General features: G+C 31.2%; 2 protein-coding genes across 10 annotated transcripts in view; one reads left to right on the top strand and one right to left on the bottom strand.

Annotated features, from left to right (window-relative positions):
• Positions 1 to 172: 172 nt before the first annotated feature.
• mRpS23 (mitochondrial ribosomal protein S23) lies at positions 173 to 10,579 on the bottom strand. Of its 4 annotated transcripts, XM_074127861.1 has the most exons (4): positions 10,458 to 10,579; positions 9,953 to 10,223; positions 596 to 757; positions 173 to 512 (listed from the first exon to the last, which is right to left on the bottom strand). In XM_074127861.1, the coding sequence occupies exons 2-4, from the start codon at positions 10,009 to 10,011 to the stop codon at positions 251 to 253; spliced, it is 483 nt and encodes a 160-aa protein (XP_073983962.1). In that variant the 5' UTR covers positions 10,012 to 10,223; positions 10,458 to 10,579; the 3' UTR covers positions 173 to 250. The 4 variants fall into 4 exon arrangements, with proteins under 4 accessions (XP_073983962.1, XP_073983965.1, XP_073983964.1 ...); XM_074127864.1 differs by lacking the exons at positions 9,953 to 10,223; positions 10,458 to 10,579 and adding an exon at positions 2,040 to 2,790; XM_074127863.1 differs by lacking the exons at positions 9,953 to 10,223; positions 10,458 to 10,579 and adding an exon at positions 825 to 1,553 and having other exon boundaries at positions 596 to 749.
• Positions 1,173 to 25,990, top strand: part of Ttd14 (TRPL translocation defect 14) — a 29,657-nt gene continuing 4,839 nt past the window's right edge. The window contains exons 1-11 of one of the 6 annotated variants that reach the window (XM_074127844.1): positions 1,173 to 1,197; positions 3,265 to 3,332; positions 3,489 to 3,526; positions 3,683 to 3,720; positions 7,927 to 7,995; positions 19,348 to 19,476; positions 19,636 to 19,772; positions 20,878 to 21,018; positions 21,100 to 21,295; positions 21,606 to 21,813; positions 22,398 to 22,579. In XM_074127844.1, the coding sequence (XP_073983945.1) occupies positions 1,188 to 1,197; positions 3,265 to 3,332; positions 3,489 to 3,526; positions 3,683 to 3,720; positions 7,927 to 7,995; positions 19,348 to 19,476; positions 19,636 to 19,772; positions 20,878 to 21,018; positions 21,100 to 21,295; positions 21,606 to 21,813; positions 22,398 to 22,579 (1,216 nt within the window). In that variant the 5' untranslated portion in view covers positions 1,173 to 1,187. Of the gene's footprint in view, positions 1,198 to 2,826; positions 3,110 to 3,264; positions 3,333 to 3,488; positions 3,527 to 3,682; positions 3,721 to 3,986; positions 4,007 to 7,926; positions 7,996 to 10,809; positions 11,487 to 19,347; positions 19,477 to 19,635; positions 19,773 to 20,877; positions 21,019 to 21,099; positions 21,296 to 21,605; positions 21,814 to 22,397; positions 22,580 to 25,990 lie in introns of those variants that run through there. The other 5 variants (XM_074127843.1, XM_074127845.1, XM_074127846.1 and 2 more) reach the window with 5 other exon arrangements.

The raw sequence follows: 25,990 nt of genomic DNA, 5'->3' as shown, positions 1-25,990 counted from the left end.
TTGAGACACTTGACAATGAAAAATTTATCCCTTTACATTACGAAGCATTCCTCCTCGTAAATTAGGGAAATGGTAGTAAACAGAAGTACTCCTCGTTTGAATTGACAAATTTAATTACTAAGTAATCTATTTACTGCCAATAAGAAAAAAGTAAAATTAACAGAAACAAAAATTCAAATTTACAAGCTTTTTAATAAAATACTACAGGATTATCATTTATATCAAATTCAATTTTCACTTATAATACACTTTAAGGTCCAGAATCTTTCAAAACACTTTGAATATCAGGAATTTTAACTGCCGAAGAAGTATCTGCCCGGCTTGATGACTGTATTCCTTCCGATAACTCCACAGACAATCTTTCAAAAGCTTTATCAAACGCCTCGTTTAAAGAAATTCTTTGCTCTTTCTGTATTTGAAAGCATAATTCAATACATTTTTGGGATAATGTAGGGTCCTTACGATTTAACAAATTGACAGAAGGTAAATATTTCGCTTTCTTGTAAAAATTACTAAAAATCAAATCAAATCACAATACTTTTAAATATATATTTATGTATTAACCATAATAATCTGTTTTATAAACTGTACTTACGCCCTAACAACATCTTCCGGGTAAAATATAGATTTAATGGCAGTATTATCAACTGGTCTATCAAAACATGGTTCTTGTTCAGGAGGAAAAGCTTGATATACTTCGTACCATAAAGGCCTGTCCTCTAACTTCATTGCACCAGTCTTAATTAGTCCTGTAATCCTTTTTTTAAAAAATCACATTTAAAATAAAAATATTTGAAAATGACGTAACATATTCTACAACTTACCTCGAATAGATAGTACCTATTTTCTCAAGTCTACTATGTGCCATAGCTTTATCTTTATTCTCACATAAAATACAAAGTAATGAATTAAAGCACTCTTAATAATTTTTATTTTAAAACAATGGCAGAAGTAAATTAAGGCTACAGGTAGTAGGAATCAGGTTATAAATATACTAAAAATTATGATCGATAGACACGTTTCTTTATTCCCATTTACTTCAGTACCTCTGATCGATATTTTTCCATAATTTGATAATATTCGGTTTATGCCACTACTACGACCATTATTTTTTGGAAACAATTCTCGTAGTGCGGGCATTAGAATTAACCGAAAATCATTGGTAGGAAGTTGAATATGTCAACAAGATGAAATCAGGTCGGTAATAGGAAAACTAGTTGGTTTTTTTTTTTTTTTTTAAAGCAATGACAAGTGTTTCCTTTACATAAGATTTTATAAAACTGTTACTGGAGATATAATCAACTTTGAACTGCAATGCATCGCTGAATTTTGGATTTCACTAAGAGATCTATATACTCAAAGAATTTCTCAAATGTATTGCCTCGCATACTTATCTAGACATAAACCTCCAAGATGACCAAATTTTCTTCAGAGATAGATTTGACATAAAGTGTCTTTCGCTTGTCGTAAAAGACAAATTAATTGGTTACTTTTTGCTGACCAATTTTCCCTTTGCTTCTTGACTTTACGTACATTTAACCCTCCATTGTAACACAAAGGACATTATGATACCGATTTTAGAGGGAATTACTGTAGGTCTTCCAATTTTCCCAATTTTTTTTTTTAATGTTTATTTATTTATTTACAAAAATATGTACAAAATATTTACAGGAGTACCAATTTGTGTATTCTAACTCCTACACGTTATTTGCACAGGATACTAATAAGAGTACAAATTTAATTAGAAAGAAAAATAAATAAAAACCTCCAAAATAATTTTCCCAATGGAATATTTGGCACTGTAGTGTTTTAGATATGGTTTTTGAGTTATTTTGTACATGATACACACATCACACAACATAATATTCAGTATATTATACTGAAAACTAGTTTTTAGATCTTTACTATTTCTCCACTTTCTTAGGGATCTTCCGAACTTACATTTCCGGTGAGACTTAGGATTAAAATTTGAAAAGATTGTACATTACATACTAGTAAGGCATGTAAAAAATTCTTGTGTGAACACTCAAACCACTTACCCTTCCTATAATGATTCTTGAGGTTCTGACTCATAACTTTTATCAAACAAAGAGTTAAAAAACACATTTCATTGTTGTTAAAGTTATTTGCAAATAAGAATTTTTAAGATATTTGTTTGCCCACACAAACATATTTACTGTTATAATTAACTACTTCATTAAAACTTGCATAATCCAGTGTTCAAACGTTGCACCAGCGACTGGTATATTATGTATTATGAAGAATGTAAAAAATAAATGGTACTTTAATAAGATCACTGTTGGAGGAAAACACATAAATTATTTTCTATAAAGTTTTTTCTTTACTAAGGACACCTTAATAGATAATTCCCGTAAAAACTCATTTTCTACAATTTCGCAAAGTAATACTTTCTTAGGCATAGTAAGAGAAAATTACAATCAGCTTCTACTATATAGAAAGTAATACTTTATTACTCCAAAGTGATTCTTTATTCGATGTTAAATGATTTGAAGTTTATCAAATAGTAAGCAAAAAAAAAAAGATTGTGTTGTTGAACTTCACAGTTACTTTTAAAATAGAATTTTTAAAGTTTGTACTCCCACTTAGCTGAATGACTTGATACTTGATTGTGAAGACAATTTTTTTTTTTTATGATGTTACTATTTATAATGTTATTACTATTGCACTATGAAAAAATCCAATTATTAAAATGTTTAGCAGCTACTTTTAAAAAACTGGCTTATAATATTGCATAACTTGTAGACGATGGTGCAAAACAGTTGAAGTACAATTACATCAGCTGTTTACTGTAAGAAAGCATTTAGTCCGCATGCTCTGAGACCTTGTTTCTGGGCAAGTTCCACTGTTTGGCCAAGCTGACTAGGTGGGAGTGCAGGTTTATTATCAGGTGTTGTGTGAGGAGGGGGATACTCTTATTAGTTAGCAAAATGGCTAGGTGTCAATTTTTAGCAAACCATCTTGTATTACGTTCATTCAGTTTAGCAATCAAACATGTTTTGACTTAGTTTAAGTAGTGAACAATAATTATTTCTTTACAATACGATGGATCCTAAAGAAAAAAGAGTTTATAAAATTGTTTTGACCGGTGGTAAGTTTGATCCAGTCACGTGTTTTATTAAAGTTACTTGTTAATTTATAAATTTAATAGACTATTTTCATATTAAATTAGATGAATTGGTTTTAATATAATATATAATCATAAACACCTACATTATTTTTTATAAAGTTGTACTTATCTGTTAGGTCCTTGTGGAGGTAAAACTACTGGACAGGCCAGACTAAGCACATTCTTTGAAAATCTGGGATGGAAGGTAAGTAAATAATTGTTAAAGAACCAGTAACCGCAAAGTATAAGAGAGGCAAACTAGGAATTTTTGTTTCGTATAGTTTATTAAAGAAAAAAACTTCACAATTGAGCCACATTTTGTGGCAATGAATACGTTAAGGTTGCCGAATGTCTTTTACAGGTATTCCGGGTGCCAGAAACAGCTACTGTACTTCTCAGGTAGAAAATATAAAACTATTGCCCGTTTCTTTTATTTCTATTTAGATACAAATAAAATTTAAAATCTTTTTTTTATTTATGAAAAGTTTACAATTATTGAGTAATACTAATAATTTGTTTTCCTTTTTTCCTTTTTTTTTTTGTTTCATTTTGCAGCGGAGGTATAAAGTTCTCAGATCTCACGGAGGAGGAAGGTATTTATAATATTACTATTTTTTCTATACTGTCTTTTTTTAAATTCAGCTAATTTCTTATCTTACAATTAGACTATTTACTAAACGATTGCTTATTAAGATACCTCTTTACTAATTACGCACTTTTATGTGAAAATCTTGTGTTTTTTCTGTTCAGTTCTGTTGTATATTGTGCACTGACGCCACATTTTCATTTTTTCGACTTGGATTTTACATAGACATAATCTGAAATATTGCTTCATTTATTATTACTTTTGTTTTGCATGGTTAATCTTTTGAAAAAATGGTAACTAAATTAGTTTATCGTTTAACTACATTATATATAACGCATTATGATATATATTTCGTCTACAGTTTCATCTATATGTGGGATTTTTGTGTTAACCAGGAGTTGGTTGGCTTTATTTTTAATATTATATTGTCTTAATGTGCCCAGTGGGAGAGTTGCCAAAGATGTTTAGTTTCGCAATGTTGAAGACTTTATTGTTATTCTCCTTCAAATTTAAATATTTTTTCATTTTAAATCTTATAATTAACTTAGTAATCACTGTTACTTGTTTAGTTTAGAACCATTTAATAATGGTTTTAACTTAACAACTTTTTCTGGTTATTTGATTTCATTTTAATATTGTGAATACTGTTGGAAAATATTCATTACTTAGCATTAGTAAAATTAGATTTTGTCTAAACTAGGCCATTAATTCTTTTTCTTTTAAACATTCTGCATTAACCTTTTGATTTCTTATTCTCTTTTTTTTTAAATTGAGATTTGAGTCACATCTAGAATTAATGTTGAGTAAGTTTACATATAAATATATTTGCTTAATTCATGTAATAGGCGTGTCTACTTCGAAAACTGAGCAATGGTATCAAATGAAACTAGAGCATGGGCGTGTAACTGTTTTGCCCATGCGCAGTGGTCAGTACAATTTTGTGCTGGGTTGTTGAAGAAAATAAGTAACAGCGATCACATGTGTATAAATTCATAGATGGATTACTCTAATTATAATTTTATTCTATAAAAGAAGACTTCGCCATTCACTCCAGTGACAACCAAAATCTTATTATAAATTTGTTTTTCCTTCAGATTTTTTCACAGTAATGTAGAAATAAGAAAAAGCATTACTCTGACCATTTACGAAACCCTATATTTACTGCGATCAAACCTTCTTTCACTTCTCCTAACCAACACAACCAAGAAATTGGAATCGTAGTTAAGCATTTTATCCAAGCTAAGATACATTAGCTTGTTATTCTTCAACACCTTCTAATTGCTTATGACATGAATTTAGGAAGCGAAACTGCCCATTCCATGAATTAAGCAATTTTGCTAATCATAATATTTGTAGCGAAAATAGATGGAGGGTAATATATTCAATAGTGGATGGTTTGGATAAAAAATTAGAAGTAAAGTTATTGCCTATTTTTTTAGACGAGGTTTTACGTTCAACCAACAAATTAGAAGTCATGGACGAGAGACGGAAGCTTATACTTTGCTATTAACATTTTTCCAGCAAATAAAAGCTCCACTGACTCTAACTGGGGTTCTCCTCGTAATTCGCGCTCCTAACCTAACCTTGTAACTTTACAATAAACCCATTACGAAAGAAAAATTGTATGAATGCATTTTTCTTGTGTTTTTAACGAAATTAGATATTCATTGGAAATGATTTTTTTATTTAACTGTAATAATCCACAAGTTAATTAGTTTTTTCTTCGATTTTTGAATCTCTTGAAAATAAACTGCATATCAAATGGTACATATAGCTTTTTCGAAAAAAAATTGAGAAAATATAAACAAAATTATAATTGAGTTATGTTATTTAAATCATAATTTCAATAAGTATTGCACCCATAACATTTTAAGAATTAAAAACATTACTTTTATTTAAATTTTGATTAAAGAATCAATTTTAATTTAGTACAGGTTTTTTTTACTAAGCAAAAATAAAATTAAAAATTTGTAGGAACCTTATAGGCATTTTACAGTTCAATTAAGTCAATGTGTTTATAAAATGTTAAATTTTTATATTTTATAATACGTATAAACATCGAAATCATTAGCGCATGGTTTCTTCTCAGGGCATTGCCAACTACGAACCGTGTTGTCTCATTACTAGACTGGTAAGTGAGTAGTAACATGCCCCGTGGAGCGGCCAGCCATTTCGATGCGAAAAAGAATTTTTGCTTAAAATATTACAATTAAAATAGCTAGTAACATAAAATAGTTTTGAAAAATATAATTTCAAAAATGTTAACGATTCTTGCTGCTGTTAAACAATCTAAACGACCTACCTATTTTTAGATTTATCACAAGAGGCTAAACAAACGTTTAACAATTCTAAATTTTGAGAAATGATTATTTTGATAATAAAAGTGGAATAAAGATTCTTTGTTTTGTATTAGGTAATCGTTTCTTGATTTCATTACTTATCACATTGCTGTGAGTAATGAATGTTAATAATTGAAATTAGATTGTACAACTTCAAGGTCCAACTTCGTTTTTATTTCATTCTTAGAAATAGATTACATTCTTTGAAATCCCGTTCAGTACTGTGCTTTTATGCATTAAAATTTTAAGAATAACTTAAAACTAACTTTAAAAACATTAACTACTCGAATTGCAGAAGAAACATTTTGTTACACGACACAATAAAGTAGTGTAATGTTGCAAAATTTCACCAACCGAAATAATACCAACTGGAATATGTTGCAAGTAAAATTTATTTCTTGAAATTTGCAATTGGAACCGATTTCGATTAAAATAAAATTTCAATCCCCATTTTATGACTATGACTTCATAATCATTCTCTGTTTTGGGTTTATTTTTATATGTCCCGATAGCTTTAGGGCAACCGTTTCTGAAAAACAGTAGATATTTAAAGATAACAGCTCTCAAAAAAGCTTTTCTTGAAGAACTGATCTCATTTTTTTTGTCATGTGGAATGTATGTACATAATGATGTCCATTAGGGTTATTAACTAAAAAAAAAAAAACTAAACAGGAATCACTAGAATCCATTTTAAATATCCACAAGGTAAAACTATAACCTTTTTAACTGTTATTATTAAAAATATCTAATTATTTATTAAAATATTATTTTTATTTCTATATTTCTTTCAATTTTTAGTTTATTTTTTTAATATTCGTTTTTTAATTATTTAGTTACGTTAAATAAGCTTATTAAAGTTTTACAGAAAATATTTAGGTTAATAACACAACTTCTTATATCAAGGAAGCACAATAAAGTTTTTCCACTCACTAGTGAGGAAAGTGACACTAATGGGAATTTTGCCCCACTTGTGAGGGAAGTTGGGCATTACACAGCTGATTTTAATTGAGTAATGAGAACATTCCTACATGGTTGCAGAAGAAGGAAATTTACCGTCTCTTCAGCAACTTATTAACTAAAGCTTTCCCTTTATCTCCAATTCGTTACAACTCGTTTGTCATTTTACGTGGAAGGCTCATTTTCAGCTACACTCGGAAACCTCTTGTTTTCATTTATATCAAAACTTTCAATCGTGCTAGCTCAATAACAATTTTTTTAATTATTTTGGGGAGATAACACAAAAAAATTGGAATCCCATTTATCTACTAAAATCCGTCCCTCTTTGTGCAAAGAATTACTTTATACATAGGAAACCCATCTCAATTACAACGAAATGTTCATTAAATAGATGTATAAAGGGGACAACTTTTATGTCCAAAATGCCACCAAGGGTGTTGAATTTTTATCATTTGGTGCATGGAATTTATCTCAATACATTGTTGACCAATGGAAAAATTATTTCCTGAATATCACAAATGAATCTAGCGCACGAGTTCTTTTTTCTATTCAACTAAATCAAGTACCTCGTGGTATGTGTCTACGACAAAGGTTTTGTAGCTTTCAAATGTTATTTCATTTCAACCGGACGGATATTAATCCAAAACAAGACTTGGAATGCTATCTTTCTTTACCCATTCTTCACATCACTTCAATGCTTTCTTCATTAATTCATTCATTATTGACTTATTTGTGGCATGCATTATATTTATATGAGATAGTGTGGAATTGTGGTGAAAGAAGTTAAATTTGTCGTTTAAGATTTTTAAAAAAAATAACAAAAGCAAATGCATGACCAAAACTTGTGAAAGAATTAAGTGATATATCTAAGCAAGCAAAGCAAAATTAGGTGTGCAAATATTTTGTACTATGCGCAGGAGAACATACATGCCCTCGCTGTGTAGGCTCATCTGTCTCTAAAGCTGTCCAAGGAACCGGCATAGAGGGTGAGTCGAGTGAAGGAAATTAGTTCGGTGTAACATTAATCAAATGCATTAAGTTAAGGCACGATAACAAATTTTTGATTTTTGTTTTGACAGATTTTAACAAAAGTTTTCTGCGTTTAAAAATTTGAGATTAACTTAAAAATAAAATGCGGAAGTAAGTTATTAATAAATAAAGAAAAACACATATTTGTGTTCATCGTCGGTTTTCTAAAAATAATATATATTATTTAATTTTTATTTTTATGTGTTCCACTCATGAGTGCAATCTCACCAAATTTTATAGGAATTATCATGTCTTTACAGAACGTGACAACTAAAAACTTTTAGCTTTGGTTTCTAAATGACTGAAAATTTACTTTCCCAAAAGATGGCTCCATAATTATTAAATCTAAATTTAAAAAAAAAAAACATTTATAACGTTTTAATAGGTTGGCAACTAAGTAATTTCGGTTTTGAATTATGATATAAAACTCATTCTTTTTATTACAAAAAATAATTTTTAATCAATGATATATTTTCCATTTTGTTCAATGACATTTTGTCATCTTTCTTGCAGCTTCATGATTCCGCGCTCATAGAACTTTTGGTCCTTATCAGCAAAGAACTTTTCCAAGGGCGATTTAAGGTCATTTTCATCTGTAAAAGTTTTTCCGTTCAAATAATTCTGTAAACTCCGAAATAAGTGATAACCAGATGGAGCCAGGATCAGGGCTGTATGGAGGATGTGCTATCACTTCCCAACCAAGCTCCAATAATTTCCCACGAGAAGCCAAAGATGTGTGCGACCTTGCATTATCATGATGGAACATAATTCCTTTTCGATTTGCCAATTCTGGCCATTTTTCTTTGATTGCTTCTTCAAGTTTCATAAGTTGTTGACAGTAAACCTCTGAAGTGATCGTCTGATTCTTTGGAAGCAATTCAAAATCCCACCAAAAAGACAGCATGATCTTTTTTTTTTGTGCAATTCTACTTTCGATGTGGTTGCTGTTAATTCATCTTGCTTGCAACATGAAAAGTTTTTGCAATATCTTACTTTAAAGGACCCATTTTTCATCACCAGTTATGATTCTTTTCAAGAAAGGGTCGGTTTCATTGCGCTTAAGATGCATATCGCAAACGTTGATTCGTTGTGTTAAGTGAATCTCTTTCAGTTCATGCGGCACCCACATATCCAGCTTCTTAACGAGTCCAAAACACTTGTAAGTGTTTTTCAATTATTTTATGGGATACATTTAACTTCACTGCAAACGAACAGGTGTTATATGACAATCCTCTTCAATTATGACTTTGATTTTTCCATCATCAATTTCAATAGGACGACCAGAGCGTTGCTCATCTTTGAGGAAAAAATCTCCAGAACGAAATTTTTTAAATCAAATTCTGACAAGTGCGCTCAGTTAAGCAGTCAATGCCATAAACTTCGCATATCTCTTTGTGAGCTTCAGCAGCTTTTTTCCCTTTGCAGAAATAAAAAAGTAAAATATGCCGAAAATGTTCGTTTCTGCGCTCCATTTGAAATGGACCAACAAGTAAGGGTTTTGGAAAAAAGCACGCACAACTTGTTTCTAAAGTAACCTCAATATTACCTTTACTGAAATATAATAAGGCGAAGTACGCCACCAACACGACTAATTAAAAAAAAATGAAGGCCCGCTCCCTGTGAGTGAAAACCGAAATTACTTAGTTGCCAACCCATTAGTAATCTGCGACAAGAGTTTTAACTATCAGTTGCCCATCAAGAACAGATAGACGTTGAAAAGGTTATATAAATTGAACATCCAACAAAAGATCTTATTAGTGGACGAGGGCTCCCGATCAATTACCTCTTCGGTTTGCCCAAAACGAGGTATCCTGCCCACAAAAAAAAGTACTTAAAAGATTCAAACTATTTTTTAAATTCTTAAAGAAGAATTAATGTAGGTCTGAATTTTTTTTATTTAAACAGTTTGCTTACCTATTTTTTGCCTTTCCTTGCATTTCTTGTTTTATGTTAACTAGAGGAATTAACTGCATCTCCCGTAAAACTCTTTCTATGTTTCATGTAATTTTCGTTTTCTAGAAACCACCATTTTGAAAAATTTTAGCCTCTTATTACTTTTCTTGGTGGCAAATTTTCTTCCATTTGTGGAAATTCAGCTGTGATTTTTGTATAAGTTGAGTAAGATCACACTGTTATAGTTACCATGATCATTTTTCTGGTATGTGTATCTTATGTTAATGTTAAACTAAAAAAAGAAGTAAATTTTCATTTTGAATTTTTTAATATGTCATAAAATTCCCTGACTTTAAAATTGTATTTAGCACGTTTGAAATAATAATAGTTACTCTATTCTGATTATCTCGATCTTTGTCTTTTCATCAAGATTTTTTTTTTCATTCCTGGATTTGTAACCAATGGATAAAAAATTTACCTTCCCACCCAGACCTTTACTAAAACACAATATTAAAAAGTTGTTTACCTAGGACTATGCCATTATACTGCAACGATAAGAACATGAGTTACATCTCACTCTAATCAACTCTAATCTGATTTTTGTCTTAAAACACAAACTACATTATTTCTTTTGTAGAATGGGTGCATAGTTATAATCATGAAATGACTAATACATGTAGTGGGGAGCTACTCTCTTTGTATGTGTATAAAATATTTCTGTTCTAAGTGATTATGTAACCGGTAATAATCGTCATATTAAGATAGTATAATCCCGCCTTATAATTGTCTAATTATCAGCAATTATTGTGTTAACTTCTTTTCTTTAAACAGCTTCTCTGCTTTCTTGTTTTTATAAATAAAGAAACGATCAATTTATAAGTTCAACGTTTGAGACTTATGGAATTTTCTCTACCCACAGCGATGGGATTATTTTGTATTTTTTGCAGACTTTTTTAGCTTTTTACATTGTATGTGTTAAAGTCAATTGCTTTTTCAAGAGAATGTAAGAATGATTCTCCTTAGGCTCAGATTTGTTCTTTTTGTGGTCATTTTCGAACTATGGATGTGGTAGAATGAACTTTTCAGTTTATTAGTGATTATGAGTAGTTGTTATCGAACAAGTAACGTATTTGCGATAGTTAACGACGCATATGCATTGTTTTCGATGCATAAGTGGAAACTGCATACATTTTTATGAACTCCAGTTTTGGAAGGGTCACTTTCCACTATTCTTTTCAATAAAACATTGTTTAAATATGATCTGCCAGAAGAGGAAATGCCAATTTTGTTTAAACATGTTTAAGCAGCAATAGAATTTGGACGCTCCTTTATTGCGACAATTAAGAAAATTGATGATCAGCTCGTTGGAACGTGAAGTGTTTTGTTTGGAGATCGTGACTACTTTTCTGAAAGCTTATCTTTGAGAACGTCTAAATAAACAAATATGTCAGTATCCAGAGATTGTTTTTCCGTTACTAAAGACTATGTTTTGAGGTTTCAAGTTTGCAGAAAATTATGAATTAATCTCGAAAATTGCAGTTAGCATAAAGTCGTCGTGAGTATTTTATTTTATGAATGGTAATAGTCAGTCATAGGTTCCTTGCAATACAGTCGAACCTCGCTTAACGAGCATAATTCGTTCCAGAACCTTACTCGTTAAGCGAAATACTCGATAAGCGAAACAATTTTTTTCATATAAATTAAAATAAAAGGGGATAATTGCTAGATCTGCCACATTTACACCATTTTCTCGTTTCTCAATGATTTTACGTTTCAATTCTAACGTTATTTTAATTCTCTTCGAAGCCATTTTGTTAGAGGGATAACAAAATAAACACAATAATATTTAAACACAAATATCACTATATGGACTTCCCCTATACACCACTCATTCGGTGAAGTTCGGTTTCGACTGTATCAATGCATTAGATACGTGGAGAATATGAAACGCATATGCGTAAACAGGAATGACTAATCGAAGAATGCGCAGTTTTCGATGAGACAGCGAAAACTGCGCAGTCAGCGAAATGTCATTAGAAAACTATCGTTATGCGAAACATCGCTCGCTATAAGAATCAATTTGTTTTACTCGTTATGCGAATTACTCGTTAAGAGAGGTGCTCGTTATGCGAGGTTCCACTGTACTAAATTACTAAGAAAACCAACTGCTGTTTATTCTATATTTATTGAAGGCAACTTCAGTTTGAAGTTGAAAACAACAGTTTGAAGAAAAATTTTCAATTTACAATTTTATAAAAGTTAAAAATAAAATGAGAGATTAAAAGAAAATAAGTTCGAAACCGATCAGGGTTACAAAAAACATGGCTGCTGATGGATAAAATCAGCAATCACTGGGAGGTTGTATAACATTTTTTTTTCTCTTGTTGGTAAAAGTTTTTATTTCATTTATAGACTTTTAAATTTCATAAAATAGTGTTTGGCCTTATTTATAAACTTAAATCCATTTGCTGTGGTGAAGCTTTATTTGTGCACAAATTAAATTAAAATAAATTGGATTGAAGAAAAAGCTTTCAATAGAATTTAACGTGAAAATGTAAGTCGTTATAAAAGAAAATTCTATTTATTACTAGAAAATAATTTTAATTTATCTGTGCATTCAATTAAAAGTGGGTACAAATAATTAGTTTTATAAAGCATAATATATTTTTTTTTGTCATTTGAAAGTATTTAAATCCATTTAGTTTTGATTTTTCTCTAAGAAATTGTGTTTTTGCTTATTCTTATTAAAAGGTGCTCTCAGGTGGTAGGGATGTAGACCTCAGAAAAGAAAATGAACGTGCTGAGTGAAGGTGATGAGGATGCAGGATTTAGGCATTATTTTCCTTAAGAGTTAAACACATCAAGTTCCTCTGCTGGCTGTGAGAAATGTCTTTTTACCCCTGAAATCAAAAAAATTACTCGCAAAAATTTATTTTAAAAGAAGACCCGTTTTTTCACTCGCAGAAAAGTATGTACCCTCTCCAATTTTGAAGTACTCTCCTGTCAGCAACTACAAGAAATAAAACAACTTCCCAGGATTCTTTAGGGTAGAAATTGGAAGATTGGTGGAAGTCGACAGTTAGGGTTGATAACACCCTAGGCAGGGAAGGGATTAGCTATGAGGTTAGCATACTGGACTCCCACGCTGCTGACCCTTAGATTTTCTCTTCCTAGGAGCTTCTTACAGCTCACTGTCTGGTGATGGACAGTGTTGTCTGTAACGAGAGAACACTGACAGGAGGCCGGCAGTGCACTGAAAAAAGCTCCGGGCGCCAATAACCTTAGATGTTGACGCGCCTTAAATAATAATAATAATAAAAAAAACACCCTAGGCTAACCAGGGAAGCCTCATGTAGTAGGAAGTCGGCAATTACGGATAACAACCTCTTGTTGAAGTTATTCTTGCCAGTCCTCCAGGTCGCCCAAATGTTCTATGTTACTGTCCCTCTTATTATAAGTTCGTAAGTGAAACTGCTCTCCAGGGAACTTCTATAAAGAGAAGAGACTTCAGTATTCAGAGATAACTACTTCTTCATATTCAGCGAACTGCGAACCGCAACGCCCTCTTATAATTTAAAAATAAGCCGCCTCAAATTAAAAGGTTGGGGTGGTTTTAGAAAGCGTATTGATACCTCTTAACTCTAGTAGAAACCGAAACACTAAGGAAGTCCTAGGGGAACGAAGAGTTGGCTATGTGGTTAACCACTCCCTGGAACCACTTCAATCCCAATACTCCTCAGAAAGGATATTCCCCTTCACAACTCCTAACTACCCAAGGTTCACGAAAATACGGTAACCTCTCTCTCTCTCTTGGTCATCCTAATCGCCCAACCCCATCCTAGAGAGAGGGTGTATATCTTCCTTTATCACATGGTAACTACGTACGAGGCTTCTGCAGAAATTTACAATGCCTTTCAACCATGCCCAAGTAGTCAAGAAAGGCTCCTACTCTGACGGAGCGTCTTATCTCAATGGCTCTGATTACCCCCATTCTGAAGCAAAAATCGCGCTGACACTTTGGATTGAGCTGATTTAATAGTTTACCTGTGAGATCGATTGCCTGAACACAAACAGTTGTTGCTTACATCTGCAATTCTATTGTGTGTATTGTGCTAATATGGAGTAATCAGCTTTGTGTGTTGTTTGGTTCGTAGGTTAAGGTGCCCACAGGGACGCCAAGATCTCTGAAGAATAGCTATTCCCAAAAGGAATAAAATATGTTAAATGAGTATGTGTGTTTGTGGGACGCCAAGATATCTGAAGAATAGCTATTTCCAAAAGGAATACAATATGTTAAATGAGTGTGTGTGTGTGTGTGGGGGGGGGGGACGCCAAGATATCTGAAGAATAGCTATTCCCAAAAGGAATAAAATATGTTAAATGAGAATGTGTGTTTGTGGGATTCCAAGATATCTGAAGAATAGCTATTCCCAAAAGGAATAAAATATGTTAAATGAGTATGTGTGTTTGTGGGATTCCAAGATATCTGAAGAATAGCTATTCCCAAAAGGAATAAAATATGTTAAATGTGTGTGTGTGTGTGTGTGTGGGGGGGGGGGGAGGGGGAGAAATAAGAATATTTGCAACAAATATTACGTTTCATGTAGAATTAAGTTGTAATGATTAGCAAGGGCCAAACATTGAAAAAACAGTTTCTACTAAATGTTAAACTTAGACTAAATTAATTTGACAATTACAAAATTTTAATTTCTGAAAACGGTTAAAGGTCTAATTATTAATTTCAAGTTTTAATACTTACATTTTTTCATTTTTCGACCATAAATGTAATGATTTAAAATAAAAATTATTTATTGAAGTAGCCATCTTAAAAAAATTCTCTGCAAAAAAATGTTTTATTTTGAAGTATGTAAAACAAATTTCTTTGTTTATAATCAAACAGATTTAGAAATTTATTTTATTTAATTTATTTATCAAATAGAATTCCTTGTAGTTTTTTCCTTGGTTAATTATTTACCACTTCGAATAGGAACTTATGAATTGCTTTTAGTTTAATAAAAATAAAGAATTTGTTAAGATCACATACACTTTTTTTTTCCTATTTTTGTAAAGTTTTTTTTTGGCGTGATGTGCAACCGGGATAAAAAATTTAAGTAATGTTTATTTCTAATATTTTTTCACACTTACGAATTTAGGACAATGGTGTGGTGTTTATGGTAAATCATAACGAATTTTTAATCTCAAGACAAGCTCATTAACCTGTTTTTTTTTCTTTCAATAAAGTGAAATTACTGCTATAAAATTTGATAAGAATAATTTGCGTTTCCATTGTTAAGTGGCAACACGTCACAAATGCTTTCATTTTATTTATGTATTCTGGCTCATATTCAGGTATTTCTTCTGACATTGCTCGCAGGCTTTTATCAAAGCCGTTATTACTAGTAGAAAGAACAAAAGTTTGGCTAAGTCGGAGAGTGAAATGCTTTTGGATAAAAAAGATCCATTGGATTACAATCGTGTCTAGTTATCGTCTTGTTTCTTTAGAAGTTAACAGACTAAAGAGTTGTTTAGAAAAAGCATCCACAACCGAATCTTCTAAAAATGGTGAAGGTCATACTTACCTGGGCATAATTTTTTTTTTTTTTTTTCTTGTGAACCATTAAAACTAACCAGCAATTCAGGGAGGAAATGGTTATTGCCGAGAAATCTCGAAGAAGTATGCTGGAAATAACTCCAGCAAAAGTTATAATAATAGCAATTAGGCGCCAAGGTAGCCTCGCGGTTAGAGGCGAGACCTGCAAAGCTATGTATTGTGGTACTGGGTTCGATTCCCGATCTTAGGCCTTAGATTTTATTTAATGGTTAATAAAAGAAATTTACAGTAAATTAGGTTTGCTAGTCGCCTCCGTCAATGACACCTAATTTGGCTGTTAGACGTAAAGCCCGCCTGAAAAAATAGGCATTACTTTACTTTTTTTAAATTACTTTAATAATTAATAGGAAAGGTCTGTGCCTATTGATTAACAATCAACCTCGTCCTTATATTTCACAAATCATCTTCAAAAATGAAGCGAATTGACGTTCAAAGTTCAACCCTTTGTAATCATACTTCCTAATTCTTTCGCCAATAGATTACTATATTTTCTAGCACCAGCATAACTATTTTGCCTTTCAGGACCCGGCAGAAATGGTTATTAGTCCATTTTCTTGATTCCAGAGAATCAAATTGTCGCAATGATGACAATAATTAGACAAGTTTCTTGTTTACAAAGTTTTATTTATGATGCTTGTTTGGATTAAGTTGAAGAGACATTAGTGTTTGAATAATGCAGTTTTAAACCGTACTCCACAGATTCCAATCTAATAGTAATCTAAATATAACTGTTAATAATTAATTAACCATAACTTTTGTGTGTGTTTATATTTGCTCAGTTGTTTTTTCCGAGGTCATTATTTTTAGTTCAATTATATTTCAATTATATAAAAATTCTTAGACTTTTAAATATAGTTTATTCCCGTTTCGTATTTAAAGAATAATATAATAATAATACTTCATTTACAGAATAATATATTGTAATGTTTTTGTCCTTTTACTAAAAACTTTACCTATACAGCTAGTGCCTGCCACTAGTTAATTTAATTTATGTGGGTTTGATAAATAATAAAACTCGCTAAACTTATAAATAGTCTGATTTATTTTAACACATTAACATTACTAACATTAACATTTACTAGCAACCAACGCTATTCATTTCAGTTACCATTTACAACAGTTTACTGTTACTTATTCACTACGTAACGCCACAAAACTGTTCCACGACTGACCACTGGTCCGCACTGCACCGAACTGCACTAGTCTCAGCTGCACTAACACAGCTCTCCTCACTAACTGACTAACCGCCTAACTGGCTAACTCCGAAGCACTCCGCAAAACTGACTCTCTCAAAAACTGTCACTTCCAAAGTGTCTCTCCAAACTAACTTTCCAAGACTGACTCTCGAAGACTAACTACAAAGACTGACTTCTCCAGCTGTGTCTGCCTCCCTTTAACTGCGACTGCCCCACTCCGTCTGTCTCACGCCCACCTGCCGCTCACTGGCTGAGGAAAACACATACTGCCACCACCCCAACTGGGGCCCCGCCCTCCTCTAACTCTCTGTCTCACTCCAACACCGTCTGTCTCATTCCTACCTGTCAATCACTGGGTGGGGAAAACACATACTGCCACCATCCCAACTGGGGCCGCCCTCCTCCAACTCTCTGTCTCACTCCCACCTGTCAATCACTGGCTGGGGAAAACACATACTGCCACCACCCAACTGGGGGCCTCTCTCTTAACAGGCTTTTACACAGCAGTGGACCGTAATAGGCTACGGTCACTAAACTCCTTGAACAATCTAGCCCCTTTCTTCTCCGGCTCAGGTAGAGACCGGCCTTTTGTTTACACAGTGGTGGCCTGTTACCGACTTTGGTCGCTCAACCCCTAGAACAATCTAGGCCTTTCTTCTCTGCCCAGGTCAACTTCGTTACAATATATACTTATAAAAGTGTTATTTCTTTGATTTTATCAGTCGTAGCACGCATATTTCTTGTATCTCTAACAGGTTTCGGACTTACATCCAGCATCAGAGGTGTATTAATTACTCTTTAGTGTGGGAATTTTGACTTCACTTTACATAACGTCTCGCACTACACATGCTGATTCAGTGAGGGAGGTTACATGGTGTGCATGTGGGTTATTCAAAATGTTAATTGAATCGTTGAACATCGTATATTAAACCTTGTAATTGTTTAAGGGTTCTTTACGTTTAATGTAATATTTTAGAATTGTACAGCTGGAATTGTACTTTATACAAGGGAATTTCAGGAATACAAGCAGAAATCACGGAATTATACTTAATTAATTTCTACTGAAAAAAAAGAAATATGGTATACAAGAAATAAGCGTGCTTCAACGCATAAAATCAGCACTAAGGGCCTAACCACATTTCGGCATTTCATGATGGTTTTATAGAATGCATTTTTGTTACGAAATAAATATGTGTATCAAATTCAGAATTTGTATAAAATCTGTTTTTGCCTCGAAAATTACAGTAAGAGAAACGAAGCTGAATGTTCTCGACCAATATTAAGAGCATAAACATCTGGGCTCAGTGGTAATGTAGAGCGGGTTAACGTTTTGATTGGACATTCCAAAATTAGAGGGTTAAAGTAACTATTGTGGATGGCGTTTCACCGCAGAGTAGATGTGTAGGTGAATCTCAAACCAATCATCTTGATCTGATTGTATTGCTGAATAAAATTACTTTTTTAAGATTATTACTATCTCACGTTCTTGTCCGATAAAGTAGAGAGAATTCTGTTATTACTATTTTTTGTATGTCTGTTACTGATTAGAAATTTGGATTATTTGAAACTTTGATAACAGCAACTGTAGCGTAGGTATCAGCCGCTTCATTGTAGCTTTCATCTTTCTCAGCTTCTCAGCTTAAACCTTTCATTTAAGTCTTTTATCCAGATCATAAACAATGTGGAATGTTCCCTTAAACAATACAACTTTAATCACGAAAATAATGAACTAAGATTGGAATAAAGTTAGCTATTAATTTTAAAAAGTTACAGAGGGCTAGCCAAGTGGTTAATACACTAGATTCACACGCTAAAATCCCGGGTTCGAATCCTAACCCCAGAATTTTTTTTTTTTTCTAAGGAGTCACAGTTTACTTGTTCGGTGATTAGCGCGAATGAATATTGTCCACTAACAAAGGCTCCGAGCACCAATGACCCCACAACGTTCACGTTGGAGAAAATATTATAATAAATATAATTTTATTAATAATATAATGTATATAATAATATAATATATATAATAATATAATATATATAATAATATAATATATATAATAATATAATATATATAATAATATAATATATATAATAATATAATATATATAATAATAAAATATATATAATAATATAATATATATAATAATATAATATACATAATAATATAAAAATAATAGCTCTGTAGAGAGCATTGACTTTAGCAGAAATAGATTCCGGGTTCTATTCCAGCGGTGAGGACTACCGGACAGGGAAATTTGTAACGAGAGAAAGTTTAAGGAAAACAACTTTTTGGCATTTGGAATTATTTAGGTTTTTGGTCAGATTTATTTCTATAACTTGGTAAAATGAATATCTCTTTTCCCTATCTAATTTAGTTTTTGAACGTTAAGCACACCAGAAAAAATAGGCTACTCTGCTTACTTTTTGATTATGTTGTTTTATTTTGTTGAAAACAATTAAAAAAAGAAGAGAATAATTCTGAAATTAAATTGTTTTCATTTCTACTTATTCTGCTTTTTGTTGTGTACTAGAAACATTTATTATTTTGAAGTTTTATTTATTTTTTATTACTTTTTTTGTGCTAGAAATAATTTTTTGCCTCTTTTTTGCAGCATTTAAGTTCCAAGAAAATTTATTGAGGACTATGCTACAAATTGAGAATACTTTTTTTGAATTGGCGGATTCGAGTACGCGTAACTGCCTTATTATATGTGATAGAGGTGCAATGGATGCTTCTGCGTGTAAGTCTATAAAATAGTAACAATAATAATAACTATAAAATACTACAAAAATGTTCTTTTATAACACTTGCTCTAGCATTCATTGTGCTGCTTTTTATTTAGGAAGGTTAATTTTTTACCATAACTCAAGGTTATCAATTTTCTTGCTTTTTACTTTAGTTATTTCTAAGGAGAAATGGGAAAAGATGATGTCATCAAATGGTTGGAACAGTGTAGAATTAAGGGATAATAGATACAATCAAATAATCCATATGGTGACGGCGGCTAATGGAGCTGAAGATTTCTACACTACTGAAGTAATTATTATATTTTATACCTTAAGAATACATATTATTAAGCATCACAAACGATTAATATTTGTTCATTACTGAATGCTAAAATAATTGGCAGTACTGAAGTTATGATTTATTTTTGAAATATCCTTTAAGCTTTATAAATTATTTCAATCAATTTTCATCTGTAACAAAGTTTAGATGTGCGTGTCCATTTTACATAAACCGCAGTGATTTCTTTTACTTTAAATAGAAACAGTATAGACTCAGTTAAATATTGTCCTTTCATGTCACTAAATTACTTCATTATTTTATTCAGTAGGATATATTTTGTTCAAATTATGTCTATTTGTATTTATTTTTTTTCAATTCTAACGTTATTGATAATTGAAACCAATTGTCACATTTAGAATAATGTTTTTGGTATATTTATTTTAAAATTAAATTAGGACTCCTGTAATAATGTAATAAGCAATGGAAATGTGTACATATTTCATTATTTTTTTCCAAGGTCACAGTACTTAATGAAGCGTAAACATTTACTTATCCGATATTTATTTTGGTTCTCACCACATTTCCTTGCTAAATTCTCAATGTGCTAACTTTTCTAGTGTCTTGAAACTTACAATTTTTAGTAACATACTTAATTCGTACCACCATTCTTAAAACGAACATCATTTTATAATGAAACTTTAGACAACTTAACGTTGTGATGAGAATACCTCTCTTTTAACATTCTTTTTAAACTTTGAAAACATTCATTGTAACCTCGTAGACCTATAAAATTCTCAAGGTTAAAGAAAATTAGTTAACTGGAACAATAAGACAACACCTACTGCCTCATTGATTAGGTAATGAATTATATATAGATTCTTTTACATTATTTTTTTTAAGAGCGAAAGAGATTTGCAAGGAAAAAAATATTACGGTATGCTCTGTAAGATCTGTAAATTAGCGAATTGTTTAATGATTGTAAAAGAGCTGCAAAAGTTTTGCTATTACCTACTCGGTAATCAAGAGCTATCTTTAGCCATATTTTATAATTAATAAAAAGAATTAAATAAAATATTAATTTACTTGGAATAATTATGTTTTAAAACTTTTTCATATTTTGTCATGTTCTGTGTAGGATCATGCTTGCAGAAGTGAAGGTATGGAACTTGCACGTGAACTTGACTACAAAGCTGCAGCAGCCTGGGTCGGACATCCTTATTTCGATGTTGTTGATAATTCCACTGAATTCGAAAAAAAAATTCGTCGTATGATTGCCGTAAGGATAGGATAAAATTGATTGCTTCTTGTTGAGTTGTTTTTTTCCAAACACTTAAAATTTTGGTATTAAAACTTACAGAGTATATGCCAGAAAATGTGCATAGATACTGGCGATAGGCTTTTGACTAATGCTCGCAAAAGGAAATTCTTAGTAAAAGCACCATTACCGGATGACAGTGTTTTCCCACCATTCCAAGACTTCGAAGTTGTACACAATTATTTGATCAATTCACATCCCTCAATGCAAGCCCGATTAAGGAAAAGAGGACAAAAAGGTTGGGGCAATGTTTTCTATAAATTTCTCATTATTGTTCATTCAAAAGATTTTTAATTTTGTAAATGAAATAATTTATAGATAAATATATTGAAAGAAAATTATTATTATTCGGGTAATATTCCCATTCCATTATATAGTTCGCATGTTTTGTGCCTAAAAATTTGTTTATCTTGAATAATTTATTTGTCTAGATGTTGGTAATTATATATTTCATTCTCACTGTATGATTATTGCTTTTTTTTTTTGTACAATATTCAGAAGATTTTAATTGTTAAAAGTCTATTATTGACAATTAAATATGTGCTCAGGTCATTGGAGTTACACACATACCATCCGTAAACCTAGACTTCATGGACAAATAGTTGAAGTGAAAACACAGTTAACTCATCGTGATTATATTAACTTATTGACCCAGAAAGATGATGCACATTTTACAATATATAAGAAGCGCAGATGTTTCCTGGATAATAATCAGTATTTTCAGTTAGATATATACAAAGATCCATGCCATCCAAGGTAAAATTTTTTATTTTAGTCAATAAATTGGGTTGTTTCATTAGTATTTTCTGTTTCGTGAAAATTTATTTAATAACTTTGTATGATACTATCAAATACTGTTTCTGTAATTATCACCTTTCTATGATTAAAATTTTCTTTAAACTAAACTTAATACTGAATACTAAAATTCGTTATAAATTACTCTTAAAACTGAGGACTGATTATAGTGAGGAGAATAGCGTTTAGAGATCTTAGAATGGGTGTTAAACCATTCATTAACAAACTCATGTGTGCTTGTGTTCATGTTTTTAAAAAGTAGAGCAACTTCTTTAGAGAGCGTCAATATTTAAAGATCTCCAAGTACCAAGACAGTTCAAATATATTAGTGATATGAAAAAATCTTGTACACTTTTCGATATAATAAGTGTACTTATAGCAAAATAAGTATTCTCATGTTTTCATTGCACTAAACTCTTCAATTAAATTAAACTTCTTAATAAAAATGGAAATAATCTAATTGTAACAACTCAATTCAGTTATTTGAAATTGTTTATGATTTATGTGATTAATATAAAAATTAACCAATTCAATATTTTTTTCAGATGTGTTGGTCTCATATTATTAGAAACATATTCAGCATTAGAAGATGGTCGTTTAGAAGAATGTTTACCAAAATTTTTGCAATTGGCTTGTGAAGTCACTGGTGATCCAGCTTATTCAATGTACAATCTTTCACTTAGAGAAGAATGGTCTTCATCATCGAAATTCTGTCATGCCCTTAAAGGTAATGGCATTGTTTGTTCTTGTATGAGTAGTGAATCTAAAGGAAATGAATCTAATTGTGGTTCTTAGTGTATTCTTTCTTTAATAGATTACATTTGTTTTAATTAAATCTTCTTAGGGCTTTTAACATGTATAAAATATTTTTATTTTCCTAATTTTATATCCCATGTTTACTCATACTTAATTTTTTATCCTTCCATGCTTCAAATATTTCTTTATCAGTTATTACTTTTTTTAAAAAAATGAACTTATTTACATAAAATCCAATATGGCTTCTTCACGCATGAACACTTATAGGTGTCTCTTTGGACGACCAAGCAGCACGTATATCACGGTTCGCCTAGAACGATTTTAATTGAAAAGTTCACCAACATTAAATTTTTTTTTTTCTCCTTATTATTTGGGTCAAAACTAACCAAAATCCACTGAAAACCAAATCGGTTTACGTGGCGGATTTTTTTTTTTTAAATTTTTTAGGTCAAAAAACGGCTTTTTTTTTGCATTGTTAAGCTTAATAAGGAAAAACAATACAGTTTTTTGCAAAACCAATGAACCATTTTGAAGCTGAGGGAATTTCCAACAGATTGATGTATTTTATAAAGGATAAAAATGAAATTTCGACATTCAAAATCAATAAAAAAGAAATTTTTGAGCAAAATAAGGCAAAAACAAGGTGTTTCTCGCATTTCAAAGCTTACTTAACAAATAAATCATCGTTTTTTTGTGGAAGGGAATGGGACTTTTCAAAAATGAGAAAAATTCCTGCAAAATACAATATTTATACACTGGGAAAAGGGAAATTTTCCAATTCAAATTCATTTAATGAAACTTTTTGAATTAAAAGAGCCCAAATAATTTTTTATCGCATTGCAGGGCTTAGTAACAAAAACAAAATTTAAATTTTTGCTATTGGAGACATTGTGATTGACATCAGAGGTTGTAAAGAACTTACTCAATTATTTTTAAGTTTTTTTAGTCAACATTTTTTACTTTATTTGAATAAAGATAGATATTCGTAGAAATTAAATTTTCACAAAAAAGACATTTATGTACTTGTTCATAAATATAAAAATTTAAAGTAATTATAAACTTAAAGTAATTTAAATTTTATTTTTTAACAAAAATCTCAATAATTTTATCGTGAACAACGATAGTACAATACTTTGATGTCATATATTATGATATAAATTATTTTGTCAACAAAAGAAATTACAAATGATTACAATTGCAAACAACAATAGAACGAAGAAGTCTTTCACCATACTTTGGTATTTCCATGCCGTATGGTACTTGTACTTTCCTATGAGTTTAATAAAGTATTAAAAAAAAAAAAAATTGTAATCATTTGTCTTTTAATTCAAAAAGTTTCACTAAATGAATTTGACTTGGAAAATTTCCCTTTTCCCAGTGTATAAATATTGTATTTTGCAGGAATTTTTCTCATTTTTGAAAAGTCCCATTCCCTTCCACAAAAAAACGATGATTTATTTGTTAAGTAAGCTTTGAAATGCGAGAAACACCTTGTTTTTGCCTTATTTTGCTCAAAAATTTCTTTTTTATTGATTTTGAATGTCGAAATTTCATTTTTATCATTTATAAAATACATCAATCTGTCGGAAATTCCCTCAGCTTCAGAATGCATGCATTGGTTTTGCAAAAAAACTGTATTGTTTTTCCATTTATTCGGCTTAACAATGCAAAAAAAGCCGTTTTTTGACCTAAAAAAATTTAAAAAAAAAAAAATCCGCAACGTAAACCGATTTGGTTTTCGGTGGATTTTGGTTAGTTTTGACCCAAATAATAAGGAGAAAATTTTTTTTTTAATGTTGGTGAACTTTTCAATTAAAATCGTTCTAGGCGAACCGTGATATAACATTACCTCAAAGACTCAGTGATATTTAATGTTTTCTTATTTAAAGAAATAAATAAAAAAATAATAATTTTAATGTAAATTACTACGCATTAATAAGAACGAAGGCTAAACTTTTTTTTTTTTTGTCAACAATTTAATGAAATATAATTACTTTTTCAAATTTGGGTTTGTTTTATTTATGCTGATTAATATACACAAAGTACACTACCTTGGACTGCACCTAGACAAACGGTTGACTTGGAATCCCCATACTAGACTAAAAAGACAAGAAACTAACCAATGCTACAAACTTCTCGCCAGACTCCTTGACAAACGTTCGAAACTTAACCTACATAACAAGACTCTTATATCTACTGTTACTGCGACCTATTTGGTCATACGGCATCGAAGTATGGGGATCGACTAAGCGTTCCAACTCACTACGCCTCCAGGCATTACAGTCAAAAATACTTCGAAAACTTCTTAACGCTCCGTATGTATCTAACCCCCCCACTATCCATAATGACCTCAAAATCCCTTTCATTACAGATCTTGCTAACACTCGTTTCTTCAAATTTCATTCCTCTACAGCAGCTCATCCTAACCCTCTCATAGAACACTTATCTTCCTCCACATTACCAAGGTAATCCTCTAAGGAGATTGAAGAGAAGATGGCCTCATGATCTTCTCTTATCGTGAGAGCAAAGCACGTTACTGGAGTGGCACCACTGGGTGCCTTCTCTACTCATGATTTTCTTTTATTTCTTTTTCTTTTTTACCATATTTGCTTGTTGCAGTGGTAAATTCCAATAAAAGATAAAAAAAATATATACACATTAATATATTTGTGTGTATGTATGTTTATTTAAAAATGTCAAAAAGTCATGCATGCGTTTTGACAGTATCCTGTTGTAACAAATTACGTTGTCCTACACCAGACAGTGAGCTGTGAAAACCCGATTCTCCGCGTGCGAATCCAGTCTCCAATTACTTGTTAATCTATTGCCTAAATTTAATTTACTTTTAGTAAAACCCTAGTTTTATTAAATTAAAGGAGAGCGCTGAATGTGAGCTACTAAGCGCTTCTATGCGTAACTGAAAGTACTTTCGGTAGTAGACAATTCCAACATCAAAGCCTGCACATGTTAAGTATTTTAATTGAAACTGAATGGTTTCTTTTATTCAACTTTATTTTGAATGATCACTACCATAACTAACCAATCATTCTCAGCAGGATCCAAAAGTCATTTGTCAGTTTCTCTTTTTTACCCCTAGAATTAAATATTTCTTTTAAATCTTTTTTCCATCCTATCATTAATGTTTGGAATCACACTTCTTGTAGCTCCCTATTAAAAACAACATTTAATCACTTAGACCTAATGCACTTGAATATTTTGCTGCATCTACTTGCCTCCGTCTTTTTCATGAATTCCATTTCCTCGCCAAAGCGATCCCAGTTTGATTGCTTTGAAGAAATAATAGTTCTTAATTTTATTTTTCTTTTACCTTATCCACTTCAGAATTTGAGTTTCTGCATGTATGTTTGGTGCATTTTTGTTT

The sequence above is a fragment of the Rhodnius prolixus genome, unplaced genomic scaffold (assembly GCF_049639745.1).
Source record: "Rhodnius prolixus isolate KJV_2025 unplaced genomic scaffold, Rpr scaffold_9, whole genome shotgun sequence".
Lineage (NCBI taxonomy): Eukaryota > Metazoa > Arthropoda > Insecta > Hemiptera > Reduviidae > Rhodnius > Rhodnius prolixus.
This window is presented reverse-complemented; position numbering and strand designations above follow the sequence as displayed.